At 38.5% G+C, this 25,765-nt stretch overlaps 1 protein-coding gene across 4 annotated transcripts in view; it reads left to right on the top strand.

Annotated features, from left to right (window-relative positions):
• GRK3 (G protein-coupled receptor kinase 3) overlaps nt 1-25,765 on the top strand; it is a 143,048-nt gene that overhangs the window by 69,281 nt on the left and 48,002 nt on the right. For 2 of the 4 annotated variants that reach the window (XM_023513317.1, XM_023513318.1), the window contains exons 1-7: nt 1,215-2,257; nt 10,627-10,728; nt 12,487-12,561; nt 16,215-16,276; nt 20,665-20,716; nt 22,446-22,537; nt 25,407-25,506. In XM_023513317.1, the coding sequence (XP_023369085.1) occupies nt 2,177-2,257; nt 10,627-10,728; nt 12,487-12,561; nt 16,215-16,276; nt 20,665-20,716; nt 22,446-22,537; nt 25,407-25,506 (564 nt within the window). In that variant the 5' untranslated portion in view covers nt 1,215-2,176. Of the gene's footprint in view, nt 1-139; nt 214-1,214; nt 2,258-10,626; nt 10,729-12,486; nt 12,562-16,214; nt 16,277-20,664; nt 20,717-22,445; nt 22,538-25,406; nt 25,507-25,765 lie in introns of those variants that run through there. The other 2 variants (XM_003789835.3, XM_023513319.1) reach the window with 2 other exon arrangements.

Here is a 25,765-nt window from a genome sequence, read left to right on the forward strand (position 1 = left end):
GATTTTTGTTTGAATGAAATTAATGAAGCTGTACCTCAGGTGAAGTTTTATGAAGAGGTAAGAAGTAACTGTTTTACTGATGCTTTTATTTCAAAGCCACCCTGATTTTTTTTTTTTTTTTTTTTTTTTTTTTTTTTAGGTTTCTTGCTATTTAAAGATTTTTGTTTGAATGAAATTAATGAAGCTGTACCTCAGGTGAAGTTTTATGAAGAGGTAAGAAGTAACTGTTTTACTGATGCTTTTATTTCAAAAGCATATTTAAACTGTAACTTGAAAATATTAAGACTACTAAATGTCTTACAAATATTTAGAAATTCATTGAAAGTAATTAGCAGTGCAAAATATAGCATTACGTTTATTAGAGATGCTAACAACATCTATCAAAAGCTGAGCATGTTATACAAATCATACCTTAAAGGCTTCAGCATGCCATTGAAGCAACAACCAGCAGTTGAACTAAAATTTCAGAGAAAGGAGACTCATTCGGTAGTACCCTGAGGATTCCAGCTGTTCTGTTTTCTCTGGCAGTGTGCTGACTCTGGAGATGGGACTTGAGGCAGGGGACAGCTACTGGGGTTGAAAAGGAAACTACCCAGGGTCTTCTGGAGTGACAAATTGGAGACTTAGCGGAGGATGTGGAGGCACGCAAATACACGATGAATTTTCCCGACAAGGCATTTGGTGAAATCTGAGGTTGGAGGAGGCTAAAGAGAGCCAGAAGCTTCTGGAAGGCACATTGGACTCTCCCACAGCCTCACAATGCTTAGGAAACATGGACCTATGAGGGCAGGAGATGAAACCCCAGGGGGACTGGCCTGGAGCACCTAACATCTACGGTTGTTTTTCACCTGGGGCAGCTATTGATTCTGGGTTCAGCAGGCAAATGAGAACCTAGGTTTGACTGCTTCTGGGAGACAGAACAGACAGAAGAGGTTTCTGAGGCTACAAATGAGACTGGAGGGACCCCAAATATGCTAAAGAGGTACATCCTTTCTAGATATATGCCAACTTTAGATGCTGGGCAGGACATCTAGTTAAGGATGGGGGGACAAAGGGTTAAGCTAAAAACGTCTCAAGGGCAGAACTGAATCTAGTGCTGAGGAGATAACAATCTCTCCTTGAACTCTGTGGAGGGCCATGACTTAGAAAGAGGGTCAAGGCACAGGCACACTGGGCCTGCAAAAATGGCCTTGTACTTGGTTCTTTCCCTTACTGGGTGGAGAGTCTCCTCCTTGCCTGCTTAACCAAGTAGAAAGGGAGCCCTTTCTATCTCTTTTGCACACAGAAGATAGTCGTGTTCAGCATAAAGAATTATCAGATATGCTAAGAGGCAAGATCATGGGACCCCAAACAAGGCAATAGAAGCAGACCAACAGATGGATCAGAGATTAGAATGAGCTGCCAGCTACTGTAAAATTACTATAAATAGTATGTTCAAGAAAATAGATTAAAGTATGGACTTAATAGATGGAGGCATAGATAATTAATGATAATTTAGATTTATTATAAGGACTTAAACAGATATTCTAAAACAGAACATGCAAAATTTGAAGTTAGGACGTAATGGTTAGTTTCAATAGCAGATTATTTATAATATAAGACAAAAGAGGAAAGCAGATCAGTAAATAATCTCAAACTGAAAACAGAGAAAAAAAGTAGAAAAAATAAATAGATAAAGAACATTATAGACACGTAGGATGTGCTTGGAAGGTATAATACATGTAGAACTAGAGTCTCAGAGAAGAGGGAGAGTAGGTCAAAGGCAAAATTTGCAGAGATAATAAGAATTTTACAAAGTGATGAACGCAACTGAGAGATTCAAAAGTTATAAAACCTTGAGCAAAGTGAATACAAAGGAAACCTATCTCTGCCCATCTACTATGGAAACTTAGGACAAAGAAAAAATTTAAAAACAGGATAGGGGTGGGGAAGACACATTACTTTTAAATTTGATGCACTGTGACATCTTAAAAGATGTGATTAAAAAAATTAGTGAAATGTCTATCATTAAAGGAGAGAAAGATAAAAACTGCCAACCTAGAATTCCATTCCCGGCAAAAATTTCCTTCAGAAGTGAAAGTGAAATTCAGACAAACAAAAAATGAGGGAACGTGTCAGTTGTAGATCTACGTGATGAGAAATACTTTTAGGCAGAAGGAAAACAATTCCAGGTGATATGCAGAAAGGACTGAAGAGCATCACGGAGAGTAAATGTACGTGCAAAAGATCCGTGAATACTGACCACGTAAACAGTAAGGTAATGTTTCTAGAGCTTAAAATGTATGTGAGATGGGGGGAGGGGAGGCGATGGGTGTGCTCCCACTTAGTGGCATCGTGTAAGGGTGTATGGCACACCTTTTGGGTTTGGGACACAATTATAGGAGGGACTCTACCTAACATCTGCAAATGTTACAGACTAGTTGTTTTGTACACTCACATTAACCTAAAATAACAAAAAATTTAAAGTAAAAATTAAAAAAATACAAGACACAGAAGGCAGGAGAAGTAATGAATGAACTTAAAAGTATCTTAAGTCTATTGGGGAAAGTACTGTAAGTAATAATTTGCACTGGATTGTAATGAGTAAAGAATGTATATTGTAATCTCTAAGGTGACTTTAAAAGAACAGTATGTATAGTTATGCACTGAATAGTGATGTTTTTTGATTAACAACAGACCACTGTAGGACAGGGCTTCATACTGTGTCTTCTCTATGTTCAGATATACAGATATTAACCATGTGTTCTAATTGCCCAGAGTGTTTGGTTTGGTGTTCACTGGCATGCTGTACAGGATTGCAGCCTGGCAGCAACAGGCCACACATACAGGGTCAGGTGCAACAGGCCGTCCCATGTAGGGTGGTGTGAGGACTCCATGATGGTCACACAGGAAGACGTACAGATTTCTCAGAATGTGTCTCCCTTAAGTGACCTGTAACTATGTTTCCAATGAGTCAAAATGGGAAAAAATTGAATGAAACAATAGTTGATTAATCAACAGCAAGGCAAAAATGGAATAAAAGGAGAACGTGAAATGGGTTTGTCAAATTGAAACAGTAAAATAGTAGCTATAAATCTAAATAATTGCACATAATATAAGTAGACTAAATACTCAAAGTAAAAGGATAAGTTTTTTCAGGCTGGATAAAGAACCAAAACTCTACTATATACTGCTTTTAAGTGCCATCATTTAAATGGTAGGATGGGGGCAGAATAGAAGCACTAACCAAAGCAAAACTGGTAAACTTACTAAGATCAGATAAACTGCACAGTAATTATGGCTGCTTTGAAATAGAGAGCGATATCTCCCCATGATAAAGGGTCAACCGAAAAGAATGTTATCAATAACATAACTTCAAAGTATATAAAGCAAAAAATTGACAAAAATGAATGAGACAAATCTATAATTCTAGTGGAAGATATTAGCACACACTCTCCAAGAGCTTATATGCACGTAGAACAGGCAAAAAATCAGTCAGAATATAAAAGATAGTAATAAAATGATGCATGGATGGGGCCTAATTGACATACATAGAATGCTGCACCCTGAGAAGAAAGAATTCGTGTTGAGAGTCCACATGGAACATCTAAATAGATCACGTGCTGAGTCCCAAAGAAAACTACAGAATTCAAGATTGAGATTGACCATAAGAGAATTAAATTCAAATTTAATAACAGGGTTAACTAAGAAATGTTTAACTGCCTGGTAGTGAATATACTCATAAATAATTTATAGGTCAAAGAAGAAATTAAAATAGAATTTCAGAAATATTTTAAATTAAAATATTGTATATTTAAGAAATGAGACATGCTATTATTATTAGCATGACGTATCTTTACCCTAAAATATTTTAAATAGTCCAAAGAAAGCGTAGCATCGTTAGGCCTGAAACTGTGGTAGTAACCTGTAGGCATAGTTGAAAATTAGAGGGATGGCCCTTTCTACTGCCTCAGCCATGTATGTGAAAACTTGATATTTTTCACACTTTCCTTCAAAAACACAGCTGCTTCTGTGTTTCTGCGTGAACTTTAAACACTGGTGACTCGCTGTTGGCTTCCTCCCCAGCTCTTCTCACCTTTCTTCTTGGCACAGGACGATCTGCCGCCTCAGAGCTCCCTCCGGAGGGTGCTGCAAAGCTCCTCAGCAGCCTGCTCTGTTTTCTTTACTGAATTTACCCTCTCTCCTTGGGACTCAGGACCCAGTCTTTGAATCAGTACAGGCTTTAAATGCAGAAGTTAAATTCTTCTCTAACTCCTTGGTTTTGCCATTCCAGCAGATTCTTCCTTAATTTCTGGTTGTTTTTATGACCCCAGTCTGTACAAAACCATGTGGGCAGGTATCTTGAAGCACACTGGGTACATTGTATTTCCACTTTCCTGTGACCCCCAACTTTTAACAGTTCCCCCACTTTCTGTGAGTTAAAGCCCTAATTGCTTATCCCGGGATTCAGATATCTCTACTTATTACCTACCTTTCTGGAAGGCTTTCAGCTTTTACTACCTTCTTATGCAGAATGTCCGCGTTAGTGAGCTGCCTAACCAGCATTCTCTGACCCCATCTTTTTTCACCACGTCTTTTTGCCGCTCTAGATTGCTGCTTCTGGGCCTGCTGAAAACCTAATGTCCATTTTTTCCCAAATGGAACAACTCTGTGTTTCTAACAAGTCTGCTTGTCAACTATTCCCATCTTCCATGATGGTTTATTCCTCCGATTCTTAGATGGTTTGTGTCCATTTTGCTCAGGTCCTGCTTACCTTACATGTGCTCGCTGCTCGTGTGTGTCATTGGAATTTTAATCCAGACCATGATTTGGTTCATCAGCAGGAGGCCTGGCCAGGACCTAGGTGCATGTGCCTCTCCCATGCAGTGGGATATGGGGCAAGTCATTTGACAAACCCTGGAGAATGGACCTTGTGTCATACTCTGAGCTTGTAGATGCAGAGACACTCCCTGTCCTGAGAAAGTACCTGAGCATTGCATTATCTCACCTCTAAAAGGAAGTTGGTGGTCATCCCCTGCTTGCTTGGCAGTCTAACAGTGAAGTCCAAACAGGATACTAGATGATCAGTTGCTTATTTAACTAAATATGACATCTGTAATGTGCAGCTCAGTGTATGGGAAGCCGTGCAACATCATAGTAAGAATTCTAGCTCTAAACTCCACTGCCCAGGTGTAGATTTGGACTGGACTGCTTGTTAGCTATGTGAATGTCGGCAGGCAAGTTATCCTCTCTCTACCTGGGTTTCCTCCGCCAAGAGTTAGGGTAATAATAGGACCCTGCCTTGTCTGGTGGCCGTGTATATACCTCACCGTAGTTGCTCTCAGGATGTTGATTTGATACACTTTCTGTTCCAAGCAGGACAGCTTGTAAATGTATGTACATTATACCTAGCTTTAAAAGCAAGTCATACAAAGTAAAAAATAAACATAAGACCAGAGGTAAATTTGCTATATAGAGTTTTTTTTTTCACCCATTGAACCAATATGCATTGAACACCAACCTTGTGCATGGTTTGGATGAACAAAGTCTTCATTCTCTAGAGCTTACATTCTGTTAGAGAGAAAGAGACAGTTAACAAGAAATAAATAAATAAATAAATAAATACAAACAGGAATGTATCCAGAAGTGATAACTATTATGCAGTGACTGAAAACAGACTCAAAATTCAATGTGATTATTGTGACTTGGTGGCCATTTGAGATTGAAGGGTCAAAGCTGTCCGAGGAGGTGGCATTTAAAGAGACTCGAATGTCAAGGAAACTAGTCCTTTGAAGGTAAGAGTAAAATAAGGAGAAAAGATTGTGGGCTGAAGTCATGGCCAAGACAGAGCCCCTAACATGGTGGGAAAGAATTGGCCCATCTGAGGAAGTGAAAGACAAATGGTGTAAGTTGTCTTGGGTGCAAAGGGGGATTGTGAGATGCAGTCAGGCTGAAGACAGACAGAGTTTGTGGGGCCAGAGTAACATATTCAGATTTTTGTCTAAAGCTCCTGGAAAATTTAAAACAGAGGCTGTAGGTGCAGAGTTTTGTAAATGGCAGTTAGGTCCAAGTGGTTGATGTGATTCATCTTCTGCATCTCTGTTGATTTCATACCTGGCTATTCAAGCAGTTGCTGAGGGGAAGAGTCTTCAAATCTTCAAATCTGGCTGCAGAATGCCAGTATCTTTTTTATTCTGTCGGTTTTTCCCCACATATTTTGAAGCTTGTAATTAGGTGCGTATACACTCATAGATTTATGATTGTTTTGTCTTCCAAGTGAAATGTCCCTCATCATCTCTGGTAATATTCTTTGTCTTGACGTGAGTTTCACGGGCTGTTAATACTCGTACAGCCACATCTGTTTTCCTGTGCTATTTTCATGATGTATTTTTTCCATCTTTCTACCATCCACTTGTGTTTTTATGTTTAAAGTTCGAGGTTTTTCAGACATACTAAAATGTCCTGATTATTTTTTTCCTCATTCTGACACTTTTTGCTTTTAGTAGAATAATTTTAGATAATGTATTTAGTCTTTATGAAGTTTGTTGAGTTTCTTGAGTCTGTAAATTTGTGTCTTTCACCAAATCTTGGAAAATTAGGGGTAATATTTCTTTAAGCATTTTTTTCTACCTTGATCTTTCTTTCCTCTCTGATTATGTGCAGGTTTGATCTTTGAATGTATCTTGATGTACCTTTGTGTCTCACATGTGTTGTTTGATATTTTCTGCCAATATTTTTTTTCTTTTTCTTCTTCAGATTGGATAATTTCTGTGGATCTATCTTCAAATTCATTGACTTTTTCTTTTGGCATCTCTGCTGTTACGTTGATCCATTGAATGTTTTATTTCAGATATCACATGTTTTACTTCTAAAGTTTCCATTTGGTTTTTTCATAGTTATTATTTTTCTGCACTGTTTCCTATCGTTTTATTCATTAACATGAATATTTTCTCTTAACATTTTTTTGTTATGTCCAATTATGTTACCTGCTTTAAAATCTTTGTCTGATAATCCCAATATCTGGATTAGTTTGGATTGATTTTCGTTGATGGTTTGTTCTCTTGTGTATGGGTCAACATTTTCCTAATTTCTTCATATGTAGAATAATTCTTGATTATATACTGAACATTACGATTAACTTATCAGAGACACTCTAAACTCTGTCATGCTCCCACATGTGGTACTCATTTTTAAAAATTTCAGTAGACAGTTAACTTGGCTTACTCAAACTTTAAGCTCTTTAAGAAGTTTAACTTCTCCTCTCCTTGGTGGCAACTGAATGGTATTCAGTGCTTTACAACTTAACTGGGCTGCTGGAGTCTGCCTTGCTCATGTGTCATTATTAGGTCCACCAGGGATTTTGACAGAATTTACACGTAGAATTTTGGAGTTCCTATTCTATATCTCTTTTATTTCCAGAAATATGTTCTCTTATAGCTCTTGTTTGATGCCACTTCTCCATTATCTGTGTACTTTTGGCTACTCTCTAATGCCTGTTAATAGTTTGTTTTATATATGTCCGGAATTTATGGTTGTCATTTCTGAAGGATTGTTCTGTTATGAGGTAGTTGGATCTTACCAAAAGCACATCCTGGCTTTGTGACATATTCTTAATATGAAGCAAACATGATTTGCTGGTGAATTTTATGTAGGGGATGGTGTGGCAGTGGTGTGGGTAAAAGAGTGAAATTAGTGATGATTATTCATTTTTTGGATGAAGAAACTAGGAGGATGGATTTACTTGTTTTCATGATAGAGAAGACTGGGGCAGAAGGAGCCTGTTTAGCTGGAGGACAGAGGATGTAGTAATTAAGAGCTATAGTTAGATGTGATGAATTTGAAGTGAGATGCTTTCTGGATATTCAACTGAAAATGCCGAATGGGTAGTTGGATATTTAGAATCTGGAGCTCAGGGATAGAAAGTGAGTCTTAGAGATCTAGATTCAGTCATCAGAACAGAGTTTTTGAAAATGTGAGGCTGAATAGCTTTATCTAAGGATAACATAGTTTAGCAAAAAGGGGGCCTCAGCACCGTGGCCGAGGCAGGTCAATATTTAGAAGTCAGGCAGAGTAAGAAGAGCTCCCAAAGGAGATGGAGAAAGAGGAGCCTGTGTGGTCCCCGGAGAGAGTAGATCACAGAGGTCAGAGAACAGTTCTAAAAAAGGTAGGACTGGACAAGTGAGTAGAGTGCTGCTGAGAAGACAGTGAAGCCAGGGACAGAAGGGAGAGCCTTGGATCGGGAAGGCAAAGACTTTATTGGTCCCTCTCAGTGGAATGGTGGTGGAACAAGCAGGGGGTTGGGAGGAGTGGAGACATGACTGCTGTGGACCAAAAATTCTTACTCCTAGTGCTCAAGTTGTTTAGGTTGCACGGTCTGCTGTGAACTGTGTAATTACCGCATGCTCGGTGACCGTTTGTTACTGATGATGGTAATTTCCTGTTCTATAGTAGGTAAGACTTTTTACCTTGAACGTAGACTCTTCTCTGTTCAGGTTACCTAGGCAACCATGTGCCAGAGTCAGAGGCAGCATTTACTCTGTCTGTTGCAGTGAGGCCACCCTGTTTGGAGCTAATTGATGGATGGTTAACTGCTCATTCTTCCTCATTGGACTTACTGATAATAGGAAGTGAATTCTGAGTACAACCACACATACATTAGTCTACTACTTTGCTTACTGTGGGTTACCTTTTCTGCTGTTTAAGGTCTCATTTATAAGGCTCAAGGCTCTGACTAAAGATGGTATTAGAGTGTCATTGGTTCTGAGAATTCTCTGTATAGTCAGAATTTGACAGTTCACGGACACTTCCATAGAATGAATGTTTGTTTAACCAAGTGTCAGTTTGCTTTACATGCTTCCTGGAGCTTAGACTTACATCCCATTATGCATGTTTTCATGGAATCCATGAAAGCTTTTTATTCTTTGAGGTTATTTCCCATGGAATAGTCTGTTGAAGCAGAAATTTTTGTCTTCGGTTTGGAAACAGCCTACCTTTCTATCCTATATCCTAGCAGCCTGACACTAACGTTTGGATCTGTCAAGAGGAAAACACAACGAAAGGAATGAACCAAGTCCCAAATCTTTTGTTTATTTTCTGACCCTTCCTTGGATTTTGGTGTGTGGCTTCTGTTTCTTTACTCAAGTGTAATCGCAGACACCGACACCGTGCGTGCACCTTGCGTGGTGTTTGAACTCTTTGGACTTGTTCTCCTAGGTTGACACAGGATGGGTAAGCCCTGGTCCTTGGACTCTGCCAGTGTTACTGACTTGATTTCTTCATTCAGACAGTCTTTTCCTCTTGGATGGGATGTCAGCCTACCTCCCATCTACCTGCTTTCATGTCGGGTTTTATTATCTGTTCCATCAAGGCTTTATTCTTTGTCTTGGCAGGAACAGAAGTGTGAATTTAGCCATCTCAGCATAACATTGATGATCTTTCAGGATAATTAAGATATTCCCAGTGATTTCTGTTTGTGAACCAGCTGTGCTCCTGCAGCTCATTTGGGACCTCAGCGTCTCACATACTCTTCTCTCCTCCGCCCCCTGACAGGGCCTTTATCCTTATTAGGCTTCTTTCTTATAGGATTTACTGGTTTAGATTTCAAAACGTCAAGCCTAGACTATGAAGTAAAGGGTAACATTTCTATTCCATTTATATTCTCTCCCACCAGAGTAGTTAGCTTTACCTTTGGTGACTCCAGGACAGAGTGCTCAGGTCTGAGGAAAGCCGACAGAGTTAAGGGGCTAACTGTTGAAAACATTTTTTTCCAGAAGTCATTTATAGTGATCAGTCATCATAGGTGTATTGAAGCTCTTTGTGACAGCCTTCCTCCCAGCTTCCTGTTTTGTTTATGTTTTCAGTCTTTTCTTGTCTTTTCATTAAAAGTATTTATGTAAATAAATGGGAACATGTCTCTGATTTAGGGCTTTCTGTTACCAGGGTAGAGAAATTGGGATCATATCCACAAAAGGCAAATATTTCTAAAGCACATTTCATTATTTAATCTTTCTTAACATGGGGCAGGTTAGCTTAGGTGTACCTAAGCATAGCAAAATATACCATTTCAAGTCACCTTTCTGTTAATACTTTCATAGGGCAGGTAAGATTCCAACCTGAAACACTAGTGTTTTCATCTGTGGATTAATTCTTTTCTAAAATACTTAATTGCTTTAGTGGATTTTTAAAGAAATCCCTTTGCAGGAATCCTGGCAGTTCATTTTTTTTCTCCTATTAGTTTTGGAGCACTGTACTTGAGTGAGAACAATCCCTGTCATAACTCTTAGAACTGAATTACAGCCAAATTGAAATTATTTGTGCTTTGGAGAGAATTGGCAAGGATGCATGGTGCATGGCATGTGTATTGTAAGATAATTGTAACCATGGCAGGATTTGCTTCCTGATGTTATGTTTCTACATTTATGGGATGAGACTCATCATGGGGGAAAAAGTCCATTTGTTATGTTTCTAGTTGAGTCTAAATTATTCCAACTTCATCATTACATTAGAAGGAATTGTTTCCTGTGGAATAGCCAGTCAGTAATTTACTTTATCTCATATGGGAGTGGTTTCTGTCTGGGCTAATCATATCTTTTAATAAGGTGAATTTCTAGGAAGACATTACCTAATGATAACTTTAAAAAAATCTAGATAAAAGAATACGAAAAGCTTGATAATGAGGAAGATCGCCTCAGCAGAAGTCGACAAATTTATGATACGTATATCATGAAGGAGCTCCTTTCCTGTTCTCATGTAAGAATTTCTTCTTATTCTAGTGCTTGAGCACTGATAAATATGAGACCATGTTCAGTGTTTTCAGTATGAAAGTAAAATCACGGAAAGATGTTTAAAACTTAAAAAATGCACATCCCGGATGGAACCAATTTCTTCTGTTTTGTCATTTGTTTTCTGGTAAATACTGCCACAGTATCTGTTAATTCATAAATTCTTAGTATATTTCCAAAAGCTGATACTTTTATTGCAAAAATTGATAAATAAAGCAGCTAATTTGGATAAGTTGAAGAAAAAGGTTAGTAGTCTCAATTTTAGAGGTTCTAGTAGAACTTTAGTTTATTATTTTTAATTTAGCTATGCTTTAACAATTAGGCTAATCAAACATTGATACATATAAATCTTAAAAGTTTATTTGAATTAATAATGGGGATTGTAATTGTGTTAATTGTGTTCATTAATAGTTAAATAACGATTGAAGTATATATATATTTTTTGTAAATCAGATAAACATTCTAATTTGGGTCAAGAGGATAAACTGGATTCCTAGGAAATTATTCCACCAGGAGTGAGTGGAATAATTAATAACATCACTACATTGGGACTGTTTTCCAAAGGAGTAGCCCAACTGTGCTGGCCTATTCTTCTTTTACAGTAGCTAATAATCACATGTGGTTATTTAAATTTAAATTCATTACAATCAAATGAAATTAAAAATTTAATTTCTCAGTTTCCTCATGAGCCACATTTCAAGTGCTGCGTAGCCGTGTGTGGCTGGTGGCTTCTGCGTCAGATGGCCAGGGGCACAGCATGGGCAGCATCACTATCAGCGCAGAAAGTCCATTTGGGCTGCACTGGTGTGGCAATGGCACATTTTAGTGCCTCTGTATTCATTATGTTGTTTACAGTCTTTCTGACATTTGAGTAAGTGTAGATAAAGATGACATCTTTGTGGCACGTATTGCTTTAGTATTCTTAAGGCCCTCCGTGCTTGGGGTAGAAGCATTTCTGAGCTAGAACTAGTGATGGATGCTCCTGCCTTGCCACCTCGCTGGGGAGCCACAACCTCTTGGAGAATGCCAGATGTTCAGTGGCATAGCCTCTGTAAACTCAGTTTGTGTGCGTTTCAGCAACTTAGAAGGATTTTAGCCATATGATGTGATTTGTAGGTCTTTCTTCTTGCCATGTATTATTAAGACAATTTGACCTTTCAGTGGGGGTGGGGAGGATACAATTTGTAATTTTTGTCAGTGGAAGCCTCATTCTTTTTACCCTGTTCCTCTCTGCTGTGGTTATAGCAAGACTTTCCTTCACATGGAGCCTTTTATAACTCTGGCTTGGCTTTGTAAGCCTGACATTTAATTCTTAAGTATATTTTCATGTATTCATTTTCTCTTACAGAGTAGAAATTTTACATTTTTAGAATCCCATTATCAGCTGATTAAAGGATGTATGCACTTAATCTGCTGATAATAGGATTCTTTACACTTTTTCTCACAGTGACCTTGAACTTTAGGGGAACTGGATATGCAAATCAGATACCCCCTAGGTATGGTGTCTAAGAACTATGGATGCCCAGAGAAATAATGTCTTCTACAATACAAACAATGCATTGTATTGCCTATAAATAATCAAGAAGTTTTTGAAGAATGCTTGGTAATATATTTACGATAGGTTGCTGTTCAGTAATTATTGTGTTAAATCATCTTTTGTGATATTATATAATATACAGAAGTCTGTTCTATTTTGTTATTAAAAAGTATTTTTGATTTTTGAAAGCCATTCTCAAAGCAAGCTGTAGAACATGTGCAAAGTCATCTATCTAAGAAACAAGTAACATCAGCTCTTTTTCAGGTAAGATAAAATTCTTTCAAAATAAATGTCTATTTTGTTTAACAGTTAGTTGACCTGGGTGGCATTCTTTCTGCATGTGTGAATGTACTAGAGGAATTGATTTGTAAGACTATGTTCTTATCCGAAGAGGTATCTGAGCAACTGAAGTATAATATTGCTTGTCTTCTCATTGAAATGCGATTTTTTACCAACTTGCTTCCTAAAGGCTTTCCTGAGAAAAGCCACTCGAGCTTTCTGGTAACATTATGTTCTAGAAATCAGTCAAGATAAGACATCAAAGAAGAAAGTTTTTTTCCCATTTGACATTGTGGTGGCTTGTAAGGACTTTACAAGATTTATTTTGTATTGCCACGGTGTTGATACTTGCTGTGATTATTCTTTAGATAAAATAAGATTTATTTTCAAGAATGAAGAGTGAATGTTTGAATGATCTTTGAGTCACAACTGAGGAATTATATTTTATCTTGGCAGTTCATATTTTTATTTATTTTTAAAATTTTGTATTTTTAATTATTATGGGTACATCACAGCAGTATAGGTTACTCATATCTTGAACATAACACAGTCATGTAGATTTCAGTGACAAGACTTGGAAAACAAAATTCATAATAGGCCTTTGTATTTACTATTCTTTAAATTTAATGGTTTTACTTCCTCCCAAATGTCTTTTTCATCCTTTCTTTTCTATAGATGTAACACTGATTTGCAAGGACTGTCTGATTCTCAAATGGATAATGTATATTTTACATATCTATGAATTATAAGGAATATGAAAGAATGCAATTGAACAATGTAATGATTTTCATAAATGAAAATAATTAAATTCTCTTTTTCTTGGATTATTCAGTCATTTGCAGTGAGGTAACTGACTTTTGATTTGATAGTATTTATTTCTTAAAAATTGAATTTGATTATTCTCTAGAGCAAATACTAATTTGGCTTCTAGAGCATTTGGGTGGTGACCAGTAGGGTGTTACCTTTCTGCCAAAATAATTAGATGGCCTTTTCATGAAATGTGGGACCTGTCTGTATAGTCAGGTGGGGTTACAAGCCTGAACTCTGAAGTTCATTGACCTGACCTGGAATTAAATCTCAGGGCCATAGCTGGGGGACCCTGAGCAAACTTCTGTACCTTCCTGACTTCATCTGTGAAGTGGAAATGTTAGAGGATTCAGTGAGACGGACAATTCTGTGGCTTTGTATCAGGTGTGCCCATCACAGTGTCTCACAAATGTTAGTTAGCCATTAATACAAATTGTGTTTGCACATTCAAAAAATGCAGTATGAATATATGCTTTTTGCCATCTCAATGATATTCTAGTGTCAGATTTTCAGTTTTCAGCTGACTGCATGGCACATAACCTGTCAATTAGATTTAACATTGCTAACTTATACCTCATAATACACGGGTTTTACAATTCTGGTTTTAACTCTTTCTGTAGCATAAATAACACTGAAAACAAACTGCTCTAAGTGAAATACAAAAACCACCAAGATTATTTTCATGCCTTAAAGAAAACATTCATTTAGAAGCTATTTCTTTAGTATATTCTTCAAAAACACTTTACGGATTTGTTCATTAAAAAAATGAATGGAAATAATATTCTGGTAAAATTGACATAGGATGGGTGGTATTCTTATTTCAAAGATGAAGAAAATAAAGTTCATTAAAATAAGTAGTGTATTAGTGCAATTCAGTGTAACATTTACGATTAAAAGATAGTGGTAATAGTATAAGTAAAAGTTGTATGTTTTTTTTTTAATAGAAGCACATTATTGAGTAAAGTTGGTTAAAGTTCATAGTGAAACAGAAATGCTCTGAAAATAAGTAAATAAAAGTTTTTTATATTAATTTCATTTTGTTTGCAAATAGACTTTAGAAGCCAGTAACTGCATAGGTCTATTGGGTGGGGGTGGGTTGGGTTTGGAAAGGGCCCTGGCTGCATTTGGGTCCCTAAAATGTGCCAGGCCCTGTGCTCAGCTCCCAACATTCCTAATCTTATTTAATTCTCATAGTGGCCTTGCAAATTAGATATGGCTGCCCCTAGGGGAACTGCCGATCAGATAGAGGAAGTAGTCTGCTTCTGATCCCACTGTTGAACTCTGGCTTACCAAGGGTGTTCTGTGGTTCCTCCCCAGGCAGAGCAGCAACAGGGTACACTGTGTGTAGTCTGAAGAGTTCCCAGCGATGTTCATCTTATTTTATTAGCAGAAAGTAGGGGATGTTAGATAAAATATGAAAGGAAAATATTCATTAACATAATACTTTTTATAAACAAAAAATATGCAATATATAAAGGTAGCATTTCCTTGGTATAGATCTTTGAACACATAAGCCATTTTGTCTTTTGAACCTCTTGAGAACTGTAGATTGATATTATTATTCATGTCATTGAGGTGTCATTGATTTAGAGCTGTAAAGAACTTCAGAGAGATAGTTAACAAGGTCCATGTGTTTTGCACCCATCCCCAGGGCCCTCCCCAGTACAGGGGTAGCCCTGCCAGGTGGCAGAGGTGGGCTCAGCCGAGGTGATGCCTGTCAGGTGGCTGTCGTTCCTGCAACAGGAAGTGGGGCTCCTAGAAGAGCTGTGGCCGCCTCCCTGCCCATGTTTGGTTCCTGTGGCTTCTGCAGACTTCCTGCTCTCATCACTTGGTTTGGACAGTTCCATGATCTAGTCCTTTTTTGTAAACTTTCAGGAGGGTCTGTGAAGACACAGAAAACGTTAAATTTAGATCATCCAGTAAGTTTAGAGCATCAAGATATTTTCCCAAACAACATGACTCTAGACTAAATTGTGACATATTGGTACTTCATATTTTTATAGGTCTTCATATAAGTTCATCACATAGAAAAACTTATATTTTTTATTTGGTATTGTGCAGAGTGGTTTGAAAATTGAAGTAGATTTTAGTTGTTTTCATGAGGGGAAGAGCACTGTGCATGAGAGCCAGGAGTCCTCCCTAATCCCAGTGTGGCAATTTTCTCAGAGACCTTGGGGATGCACCTGCCACATCCTGTAGCCTCCTTATGTGCAAGATGAAGCATGAGATTAACTCTTCTTCCATGGTTACCTTTATCTCCACAACTCTAAGATGCAGAAAATCAATACATAAACTTGCTAGTTAAAAAGAAAAAAATAACTCCATAGATCTTTTAACTTTGAATCTTTAAAAATCAATAACACCAATTATAAACACTTTTAGTAGTTTGCAGGATGTGCTACATAATTTACAGGGCCTAATGTGACATGAAAATGCAAGGTCTTGAGTTCAAAAATGATTAAAAATTTCAAGATGGTGACAGCAGAGCATGAGAGCCAGCACTGGCCTCTTCTCTCTTGCACCCTATCCCTGGTCATTAAAAAATGACTTGCCAGGAGCTGGGCCAGGCAAGAGAGATACTGGTGGCAAACAGGACAGACCTGTCGCTTTCTTCATGGAGTCTTGTAGTAGATAACTATGAAATGAATAATTGTGCTCACATTTCTACTAGTGACAATTAGACAAGCCCTGAGGAAAGCAAGAACAAGGATAAGATACTGAGGGAGTGTGTTACTGGGACCCTCACCTAGTCTGAGTCTCTTTGGCTTGTATTTTTTACTTTTATAAGTTCCCATTTATACAGGGTGGAATTTCTTTTTTATCCTTTCCAGCCATACATAGAAGAAATCTGTGAAAGTCTTCGAGGTGACATTTTTAAAAAATTTATGGAAAGGTATGCAACTTTATTCATAAATATAAAATTTGATATTGTGTACATTAATTTATTAATTCAGTAAATATTAATTGTATATACTATGTGACAATTTTTGTGTTAGATTGTTTTCTCAGTACTTTACATTATAATCTAGGGTTTGTATGTCTTAACATCTCTTTTAGTTCTTTAGCTTAATTATGGTCTAAAATTTGCATAGACTAAGCAACCTTAATTTTTAGAAAAGTATCTTCTTGGGAGACCTTTGCTAATACAAACATTACTGTAATTTATCTGACTGATTTGTTTGGACTTGAAATCTTATGTCCCAAAACAGAACAAGCCTTGACTTAATTTTTTTATGTAGTGGTAGAGCTTAAGGACACAGGCCAATGCCGGCTCGTGATCATATGCATTATTAACATGCCTAATAAATATGTCTCTTTGGGTTATAACGCATGTTTATCATATAATATCCCAAAGCTTTTCAGAGACACCTATAAATAAGTTCAGCTTGCGTGCTTTTCAGGCACCTACTGGTCAGTTCTTCTTTGATGATATACCATTGGAATTGGACTTTTCCAAAATGCTATTTGACGCTGATTGTACTTTCCTCCGTAAACTCAGCTAATTTCTAGACAATTGCCGTGATGATTGTGTCTCATTGCCCGGCAGCGTGCAGCTGCTCAGTAATTGCCCTTGAACAAATGCTACTTTACTGTGCTTTTCTTCTCCACATATTCACAGAACTAAAGCAATTAAAAAAAAAGTTGTGTTGTGATTTTATTGGAGTTCAAGAGATAATTTTATCCTGGAGTAGAGTCAGTGCTTTGGGAAACTAACAGGCGTACAAATGATTACGCTCTTATCGCAGAAACTGTGCCAAAAAGCAGCAGCACCAGCCTGAGGGACCAGGTTGGTGGCTCAGGACTGAGTTGTAGCAGCTGAGTCCTGGGTCATCTCCATGGACCTGGGTTCTAAAATCCAACCTTTCTAGACTCTCAGGTCAGACGAGGGTTCAGGGGTCCTCAGACTTTTTAAATAGGGGGCCAGTTCACTGTCCCTCTGACCGTTAGAGGGCCAGACTGCAGGCCCCTGGACGAGTCGGCTGCTAAGCAGGACAGACAGCGGCGGCAAAAACACCTGGCGGGCCGGATAAATGTCCTAGGCAGGCCTCAGTTTGAGGACCCCTGATTTACGTGATCCTTGGGGGAGAGAGGAGAGCTGGGCTGGTAATGAAGAGTGGGGCAGAGGTTCTTCCTACGCGTTTGTAACTCTGCATGCTCTCACTTGTAGCCAAGCTGATGGATACAGACATTTCCCTGAGTTAGTCATTCTGCATTGTCACAAGAAGGACCAGTGAGGCTGTTTACAGTTAAGCAAGCGACCCCCTCTGGATTTCCTCAAGCCTGTACGATTTTATATAAATAAATTATTTTTACTTTTTTTTTTTTTTGAGACAGAATCTCACTGTGTTACCCCAGGCTAGAGTGCCATGGCCTCTAGCTTACATAGCTCACAGCAACCTCAAATTCCTGAGCTTAGCTACTCTTTACACCTCAGACTCCTGAGCAGCTGGGACTACAGGTACCCACTACAATACCTGGCTAATTTTTCTATTTTTAGTAGAGACTGGGATCTCATTCTTGCTCAGGCTGGTCTCAAACTCCTGAGTTCAAGCAATCTCACTTTGGCCTCCCAGAGTGCTGGGATTATAGGTTTGAGCCACTGCACCTGGCCAGTAAATTATTTGTAAAGTTGATATATTAATTTTTAGACCATTTTTTTTATGTTTGTACATCCTCAAATTAGAAAACAAAATTCATGTCAGATTATGAGTTTGGAATTTTGATTTTGAAAGGCATGGGCCCTCTATAAATTTGGTCATGTGGCCTTTGGCATCAAGGATGGTGTACACTGAGGGCAGTGCTGTTAACACAATTTCTCTGGAGCCACCTTGTAGTCGAATAGCAAAGAGGACGTTGTCAGCAGTGTCGGGGGCGTGTTTCTGTGGTTTCTCCTGAGAGCTAAGTAGGGACAGGGCTAAGTTCCAGATGGGCCAAGTCGGGGAAAGGGAGGATTTCCCTCTACTACAGGCATCCTTAAACTGTGGCCCACCGAGGACATTTATCCAGCCCGCTGGGTGTTTTTGCCCCACTGTCTGTCCTGCTTAGCAGCCGACTCGTCCTGGGCCAGACAGTCTGGCCCTCCAACGGTCTGAGGGACAGTGAACTGGCCCCTTGTTTAAAAAGTTTGAGGACCCCTGCACTAGGTGAGAGCTATGGGCCTAGTTGAGGTACTGAACTGCAGCTGCTCCCCAGTAAAAAGCCTAGAAGCAGGGTTAAAAACATGTATTCTACCCCACCTTACTGTGCCCCAGCCTCTCCTCTCCTCTGTGAGATCCTTTTGACATGTCTGCAGGGGCTCTGACCATCTGAGGCCATGTAATTGCTGGGGTTTTCCCCTCTGCCTCAGTTCCTCTTCTGTCAAGAAGTGCCCCATTCAGTAACCAGCTGTTGATTAGGAATAGAGGTCCAGTGACCCCCATGGAGACAGAACTGAGCCTGGATACTCAATCCTGGCCATCTGTGCTTCCTAAAGAGGAACTAGTTAGAGCAAATCCATGCTTAGTGGGCAGAATGTGTGGGCACTTCTCTCTTCCTGGTCTGCTAACCCTCCTCAGCTGGTTGTAAAATGTGTCAGATCCCCATCACCAGCTATTAACTCCAGAATCCACTAGAAAAGACCGTGTGAGCCAGCCCAGCAGAGCCAGTGAATCTCAAAGACCAGTCGAGGATTTAGGAGTGCAGAACACACCTATGTGGTTTTGCCTTTTGTATGCACCATGCTTTTAAAAACTAACTGGTTGAAATAATTCTCAGAAACTCTCAAAATGTAATTTTACTTTGCCAGGGTCATAAATGTCAGGAGGATTGGTGAAGCACTCTTTAAAAGCCATTTTCAGAAAAAAAAGATGCTGTGCAATTACAAAGAATCCTTCTGCTTTTGAGTTTCAGTTTGATGGTTAGCCCCAGAAATATTTGTAAAATATCTTTATTTCTAAAAGACCTCTTAAATGAAGTCCCCAGAGAATTTCCATGTTTGGCTGTCTCAAGGCATCCTGTAACATTAGAAAGCTGATAAATATCTGTAACTTGCACTTCATAGACATTAACGCCCTCTCTGCCTTTTTCTCTCCCTCACTCTGTTTCTTTTTTCCTTCTTTCATCATAAGAACCACTTTGATGTAAGCATTCCAAATTGTATATAAAATCAGCACATCGTGCTCCATAAATGCATTAATGTATTCAGTTATGATTTAATTAAAAAAGAACCCCGAATTCTTTGTCCCTGTAAGGAGTCATGCCAGGGGCTAGATGAGATCCAACCATCACTAAGCATGTTCTCTGCTTTTAAGCAGTGTTCAGTCTAGAATGAATTTCCTTTGAGAATCTTTTTTAAAACAAACAACTTACAGATGTTTATTGTTAATAAAACAGAGATTGAAACAATATCTTTATTAAATAGAAATGGGATAGATATTTGTCTTTATGGACAAAGAACACTCTTGTCAAACTGTCGAGTGAATTGTGGGTGTGTGTCAGTGCAGGGTACCTTATTCTATCTTGGAATTCTGGCCTGACAGTGTCTCTTCTGCGCTATTGCACCTTTGAGAGGCAATACTAAATTTTGATTAAGAAGATGTTCTGGAGCCTGTTGGTCTGGATTTAAATCCAGCTCCTCCCATTCTCTCACTGCACGACCTTGGCCAAGCCACTTAATGTTTTGATGTCTTATTTTTTTCCGCCTGTATAGTGGGAATCAAAATAGTGCCTGGTCATAGAGTTTTTAGGAAGAATAAAATAATAGGTCCTAGCATATGGTAAACACTACAACACTACTTAAGCATTTGCTACTCTTGTAATATTTTATAACATTAATTTTTGATCACTTAGAATTGTGCTATCGAATATGGTCACCACTAACCACATACATCCTTCAAGTACTTGAAATGTGACTAGTCTAAATTAAAATGTGCTTTAAGTGCAAAGTACATACAAGATTTCAGAGACTTGATTACATGTGGAAATAATTTTTTGATATAACGGGTTACAAAAATATATTAAATTTCCTCGTGTACGTGACGTATGTGGCTCGTGTGTGTTACCTCCCTGTTGGACTATACTGATTCAGATAAATGTGTCACCATAGCTCATGACATGAATGCTTTCATTTGAATTGTAAAGTAAAGCCACGGATACTGGTAAATGCTTTGGGAAAAAATGTGTTAGAAAACTTACTCTATTTGAGAAGCATTTCAAGTATTCTATTTTATATGATAATGCTGATCTATAAATCTAGTTAATTTGATATTTAACCTTTCAGTAATTATTTATATTCTTTTTTAGTGACAAGTTCACTAGATTTTGTCAGTGGAAAAATGTAGAATTAAATATCCATGTGAGTATCATCTTTATTTTTATTTTTATTTTTTTTAAAAACTTCCTCTGGGTTAGCCTCCTGAGAAAATACTTGCTTCTCCCAGAGGGCACCCTGGCTGAACAGATGGCTTTCCTTCAGCTTTGTGTACTAAGCATTCACCCTCCTACTCAGTTATAAACAATTGGAGTTTTGCCTCATTTTAATATTCACAAAAGAGTGTGCTTGTTTATATCATAAAGGCTATCTTACACAGCAATTGACCTTTTAACAAAAATACTAAATAGTAGTAAGAACTAAAATCTTTGACTTAATGCTCTCCCCTATATCCTTCTCTTCTGTTATCCTTGTACCGTTCCGTTTTTCTTTCTTATTATCACACGTAATAATAAAAATGAGTATAGCAATAAAAGTGATGACGTCTTTTACCAGACCAAGGTTTCATCTTCTTTTATCATGTTGACAATGATGAAAACAGCCCTCCAATGCAGCCACTTGGCAGCGTCTGTCTCAGCCTGCGTCTCCTTTAGCTGTCAGTGGCGGTGACTCTCGCTCCTTCACTTGTAGAATGCACCTTTTCATCTGGGCTTGCACTGGGCAAAAGAATCAACTGGACTTTTTTTTTTTTTTTAAAAATTTACTTGAATGGTATTGTTGGAAGAAGAGTTTTTGTTTGTTTGATTTGTATTCTTTTTTCTTTTTCTTTCTTTTTTTTTTTTTTTTTACTTGATCTTAGCCAAAAAGTTGAGAAGCTCTTGTGGTGTTGTTTTTAATCTCCTCCTCTTCCATCGTATTTCCTGGCAGGATTAAGAAGCAAGAGGCCATAACATACATTAAAAGAAAATCTTTTATATCTGTTCTGGATCTTTCTCATGCTTCTCCTTCAGCAGACTTTGTGTCCTTGTGGACGCTGAGCATCAAACATGAAGTCTGTGGCCCCAGTGGAAGCCTGTAGAATGTGGAGATGATGTTTTAAGGGTCGCTTGGGGGAACCTTCCAGAGTCTCACCCTGAATTTGCCAGGATATGAGAAGTCGTAGGCATGTGCTATAATCTAACGGCCTCTTATCATGAGCAGGATTCCCATTTGTCTTTGTACCATTTAACACATTAAGTCTACTTAGGAAGTGGGGCATTGCTTAGAGATTATTGACAAAGGGAGGGCACTTATGAATAAAGCCTCTTTATGTACTTTCCTCCCATTTGGTCTTGTTTCATGCTCACATGGCCAGCATGACCCCTCTCTACTCACTGATGTCATCAACAAAAGTTCACATGGCCTGCATCTGTTGTGTTTTCCGATCATATGGCCCACTATTAGGAAAACATAGATGCCCTTGATGTGGACTCTTTTTTTTTTCCCTGACAGTTCTTGGAATTTTTGGATTATTCCCAAACTTTAGGCTTCAGAGTAGCTGAGGTGGATTTTCATCTCGACTGGAAATTTCATACTCCTTTTGAAGCGTACATCTTGTGATTCGCCACCTGCGCACTTGTCAGAACTGTTTAGCTTGCTTGGTTCCCACTGTGTCATCTTCCCACGTGCCTCCATTTTGTGCCTCGTGTTCCATAGAGGGGGAGCTTAGGGCTAATGTTAAGTCTTGCCACCCTGGGGTGTCTCCTTTTGCAGGTCATAGAAGGGGTAGATGCCTATGTCAGCATTGCTATTTCAATTACTGTCTATGTTTTGCATGAAAATACCTTTATAACAGCATCGTTTTAAGTTTTCATTTTGTATTTTGACTTCACAGTTGACCATGAATGATTTCAGTGTCCATAGGATTATTGGACGAGGAGGATTTGGTGAAGTTTATGGTTGCAGGAAAGCAGACACTGGAAAAATGTAAGCTTTTGATGTTCATATAGTTTGCGGGAATTATTAAGAGGAGTTTATGTTTGTGTCAAAAACAATCCCCATATGAGAAATGTGGAAGCCTACAATCTTGCTTCTGAAGTCATTGCCCTCAGAAGGAAATAGGCTGTATTTGATTGGGCATGGTGAGTGGAAGCAATAAACTAGAGCCTCCACCTTGTAGGGCTAAAGAGGAAGTTAAATGATAACCCCGTGTTGCGTGTCCAGCAGGGACCAAGTCGTAGGTGAGGAGCCCCAGGGGTCCAGAGATGAACAGGAAATGATTCTTGGCAACTAGAGGCGTGTTATGTTCAGCTCCCTGTCAGATAGTACCAAAGAGAGTAGTTTGCTTTGCAGAAGAATCTTCTTTTCATTAAAGACTCACCTCTGATTTAGTACAAGCAGTTTTGGGTGACAGCTTCTCAGGAGATGTTGATTCCCTAGATGGGTAGTTGGGGTGCTGCAGAGAAGGACACCCCACTGACCCCAGCAAGTGTGGGCTCCATCACTCACCTCGGTAGTTCTTCTTATGAGAAGTCCATGTGAAGAAACTCAGTGCATGTGAGCCTGGTCGAAGGCTCTTCTGGAAAGTGAGCACTGGAATTCCTAACTGGCGGGGGGGGGACTTTTTTTTAATAGAAGCAGTTAAAATAAACATATTTCTGAAAGGAAAAATATGATTTGATAGGCCCAGAACTACAAATTTGATTAAGTCATAGGCACATTAGAACCAATTGCTCCATCCTTGCCTACACGTCATCACTTAGCCTCTGCCTGGCACTTCCTGGCATTGGGTGCTGATGGCTCTGCCGAGCGGTTCTTTCCATTCTCAAGGAGGTCTGATAGTTGACCTGTTTCTTGTTACCTTCACTAATCTCTGCCCATTGGTCATCTTCTTGCCTTGGGGCCCTCTATGGGGTGAACCTGGTGCCTGGCACCCGAGAGTTCGAATTCTGGGGTCATGCTGAGAGAGTGGAGCTTAGTGATCTGGAGTGAAGGTGCTGGAGCTGTACCAGCTATGGGAGGTTCAGCTTCCATACCTGGTGCCTTGGACAAAGTTTGTGACCTCTCTACACCTCCATATCATAGCCTATAACATAGGTATAATCAAAGTAACTTGTGAGGACTACATGAGATTCTATATTGTACAGCATCTGGAAGGCTGCCTATCCTGCAGTAAGTATTAGTCAATAGGAGTATGCTGAAACATACAGGCCTCTGCAACACTGGTCTCTTCCCATGAAAAAGTCCTTTCGCCTTCTGTACTTGCACAGTGAACTTTTCTATACTAAATGATAGACTTGTTGCTTGGTACATTTCAGGAAATTCTGTTAGTTTTGCTCCATCATTGTTGCTTGTTGACATATTTAGAATATTTAGTCTGTCACACATGGTAGAAGTAAATAATACCAGTTTATCTCTTCGCACACATTTACATTAATGCTCAGAAACAATGAGTTGGTGGTAAATATTCTTTTATTTTATAAATTACAGGTGGCCACTTCTTGGGGGGGTCACAGAGCTGGCAGGTAGTCAAGCCTCAGCCCCTACAAAGCCTCATTTGAGTTCTTTCCTGTCTTAGGGCTGCAGGCTGCTCAGCCCCGGCCCCAAGATCCCCTCAGTGAGCTACTTACACCTTTAGGGCCTGTCAGGGTCACTCTTTGGTACCTTCCACACAGAAGCCACAAATGCATTTGCTTACCAATGGCCTAAGGTCTGTGTGTATCATCTGCTCTGGTCTGATGTTTAAAGTTTTTATTAAAACCCATCTTGGTTGAAGAGTTGTGATAGGAGTAGAGTTGAGGCATTTTGAAAATTCTTCATCATATAAATGAGATACTTAAAGAACGAATAACTTCACATGTTCTCAATATTTGATCTTCTAATTAAGCAAATTGTCCACTGACTCAGTGTAAGAACTCCTAGAAAAGAGGATAAAAATATCAAATTTGAACCCTTCTCGCTATTTGTCTGTAACTATACATGGTAAGTTGTGATCACTAAGAAATAGGTAGATTTTCTGTGTCATAGTATGCTAAGACAGTGGTCCATCTTGTATAGCTGAGCAATGGGACTGTCAACAGGGAAGTTACAGTCACACACATGGAATTTTCAGACAGCCCCTCAGACATGTATAAAAACTATTTACAAGAATTCCCTTTTATGTTTTTTTTGTTCCACTGAAAAAGCTTCTTATTTAATCTGTGATTATAGACTATGCTGAACAAATGGTCAATATTAATGAGTTTGTTCCAAGTTTTCAGAAATCTTAAGGTATAATTGGTCCTTCTCAATAAGCTTTTACCTGTGGTAATAGAAAAATCCTATTGATTATTTTTGTTATTTAAAGTATAATAACGCAAATATCAAAATTCACGACACATCAATAAAATAGCATTTTAGAATTTGCTTTTTGAATGCATGCCTTTTCTTCCTATTTTGCTAACTGTCACTGTTTTAGAGTTTTAAACTATATATACTCTTATAAAAACGTGACAACTGATGAATTCAGAATTCCTACCTGCTAAAGGTAATATGTATGTCCCCACATCACCAGTAGTAATAGGCTGTAGCATTGTGCAGAAAAACTTATCTCATTGAATTTCTTTCTAGCCATCTACTTTCAACGTTATTTAACTGGAACTTCTATCCATATAGTGATAGAAATATTAATATTGCTTGATTTTTAAAAATAATGCATGTAAAATAAAAGTATTTCTTACATGGTACTTGGGTGCCATTTTCCTTCTTTTAAACATTGCCTAAATATTTAGAAGTTTCCCCTAGAATGATGTTTATTGTTTAAATCAGTCTAGATCAATTTGCAGCATAGATTTTTCAATAGTATTTATATTTCTAGGTATGCAATGAAATGCTTGGATAAGAAGAGAATCAAGATGAAACAAGGAGAAACATTAGCCTTAAATGAAAGGATTATGTTGTCTCTTGTCAGTACAGGAGTAAGTAGTCGATTTCCAGCATTGCTTTTTAAAATTTGTTGTTCGTTTGTTTGATAGCAGGATGATTCATTACTTCTTTCCTACATGATTATAGGGCTGGCCAGTTCTCTGTTGGGATAAAATGAGATATTATTTCTTATTTGATTTTGCAAGTCAGGACACTAGCCATCTTCATACACACACTCATGACTCCTCTAAGTCAGGACACTGGCCATCTTCATACGCACACCTGTGACTCCTCCAAGTTAGGACACTGGCC

The sequence above is a fragment of the Otolemur garnettii genome, unplaced genomic scaffold, assembly GCF_000181295.1.
Source record: "Otolemur garnettii isolate 467f Iridium unplaced genomic scaffold, OtoGar3 scaffold00038, whole genome shotgun sequence".
In the NCBI taxonomy this organism is placed as follows: Eukaryota; Metazoa; Chordata; class Mammalia; order Primates; family Galagidae; genus Otolemur; species Otolemur garnettii.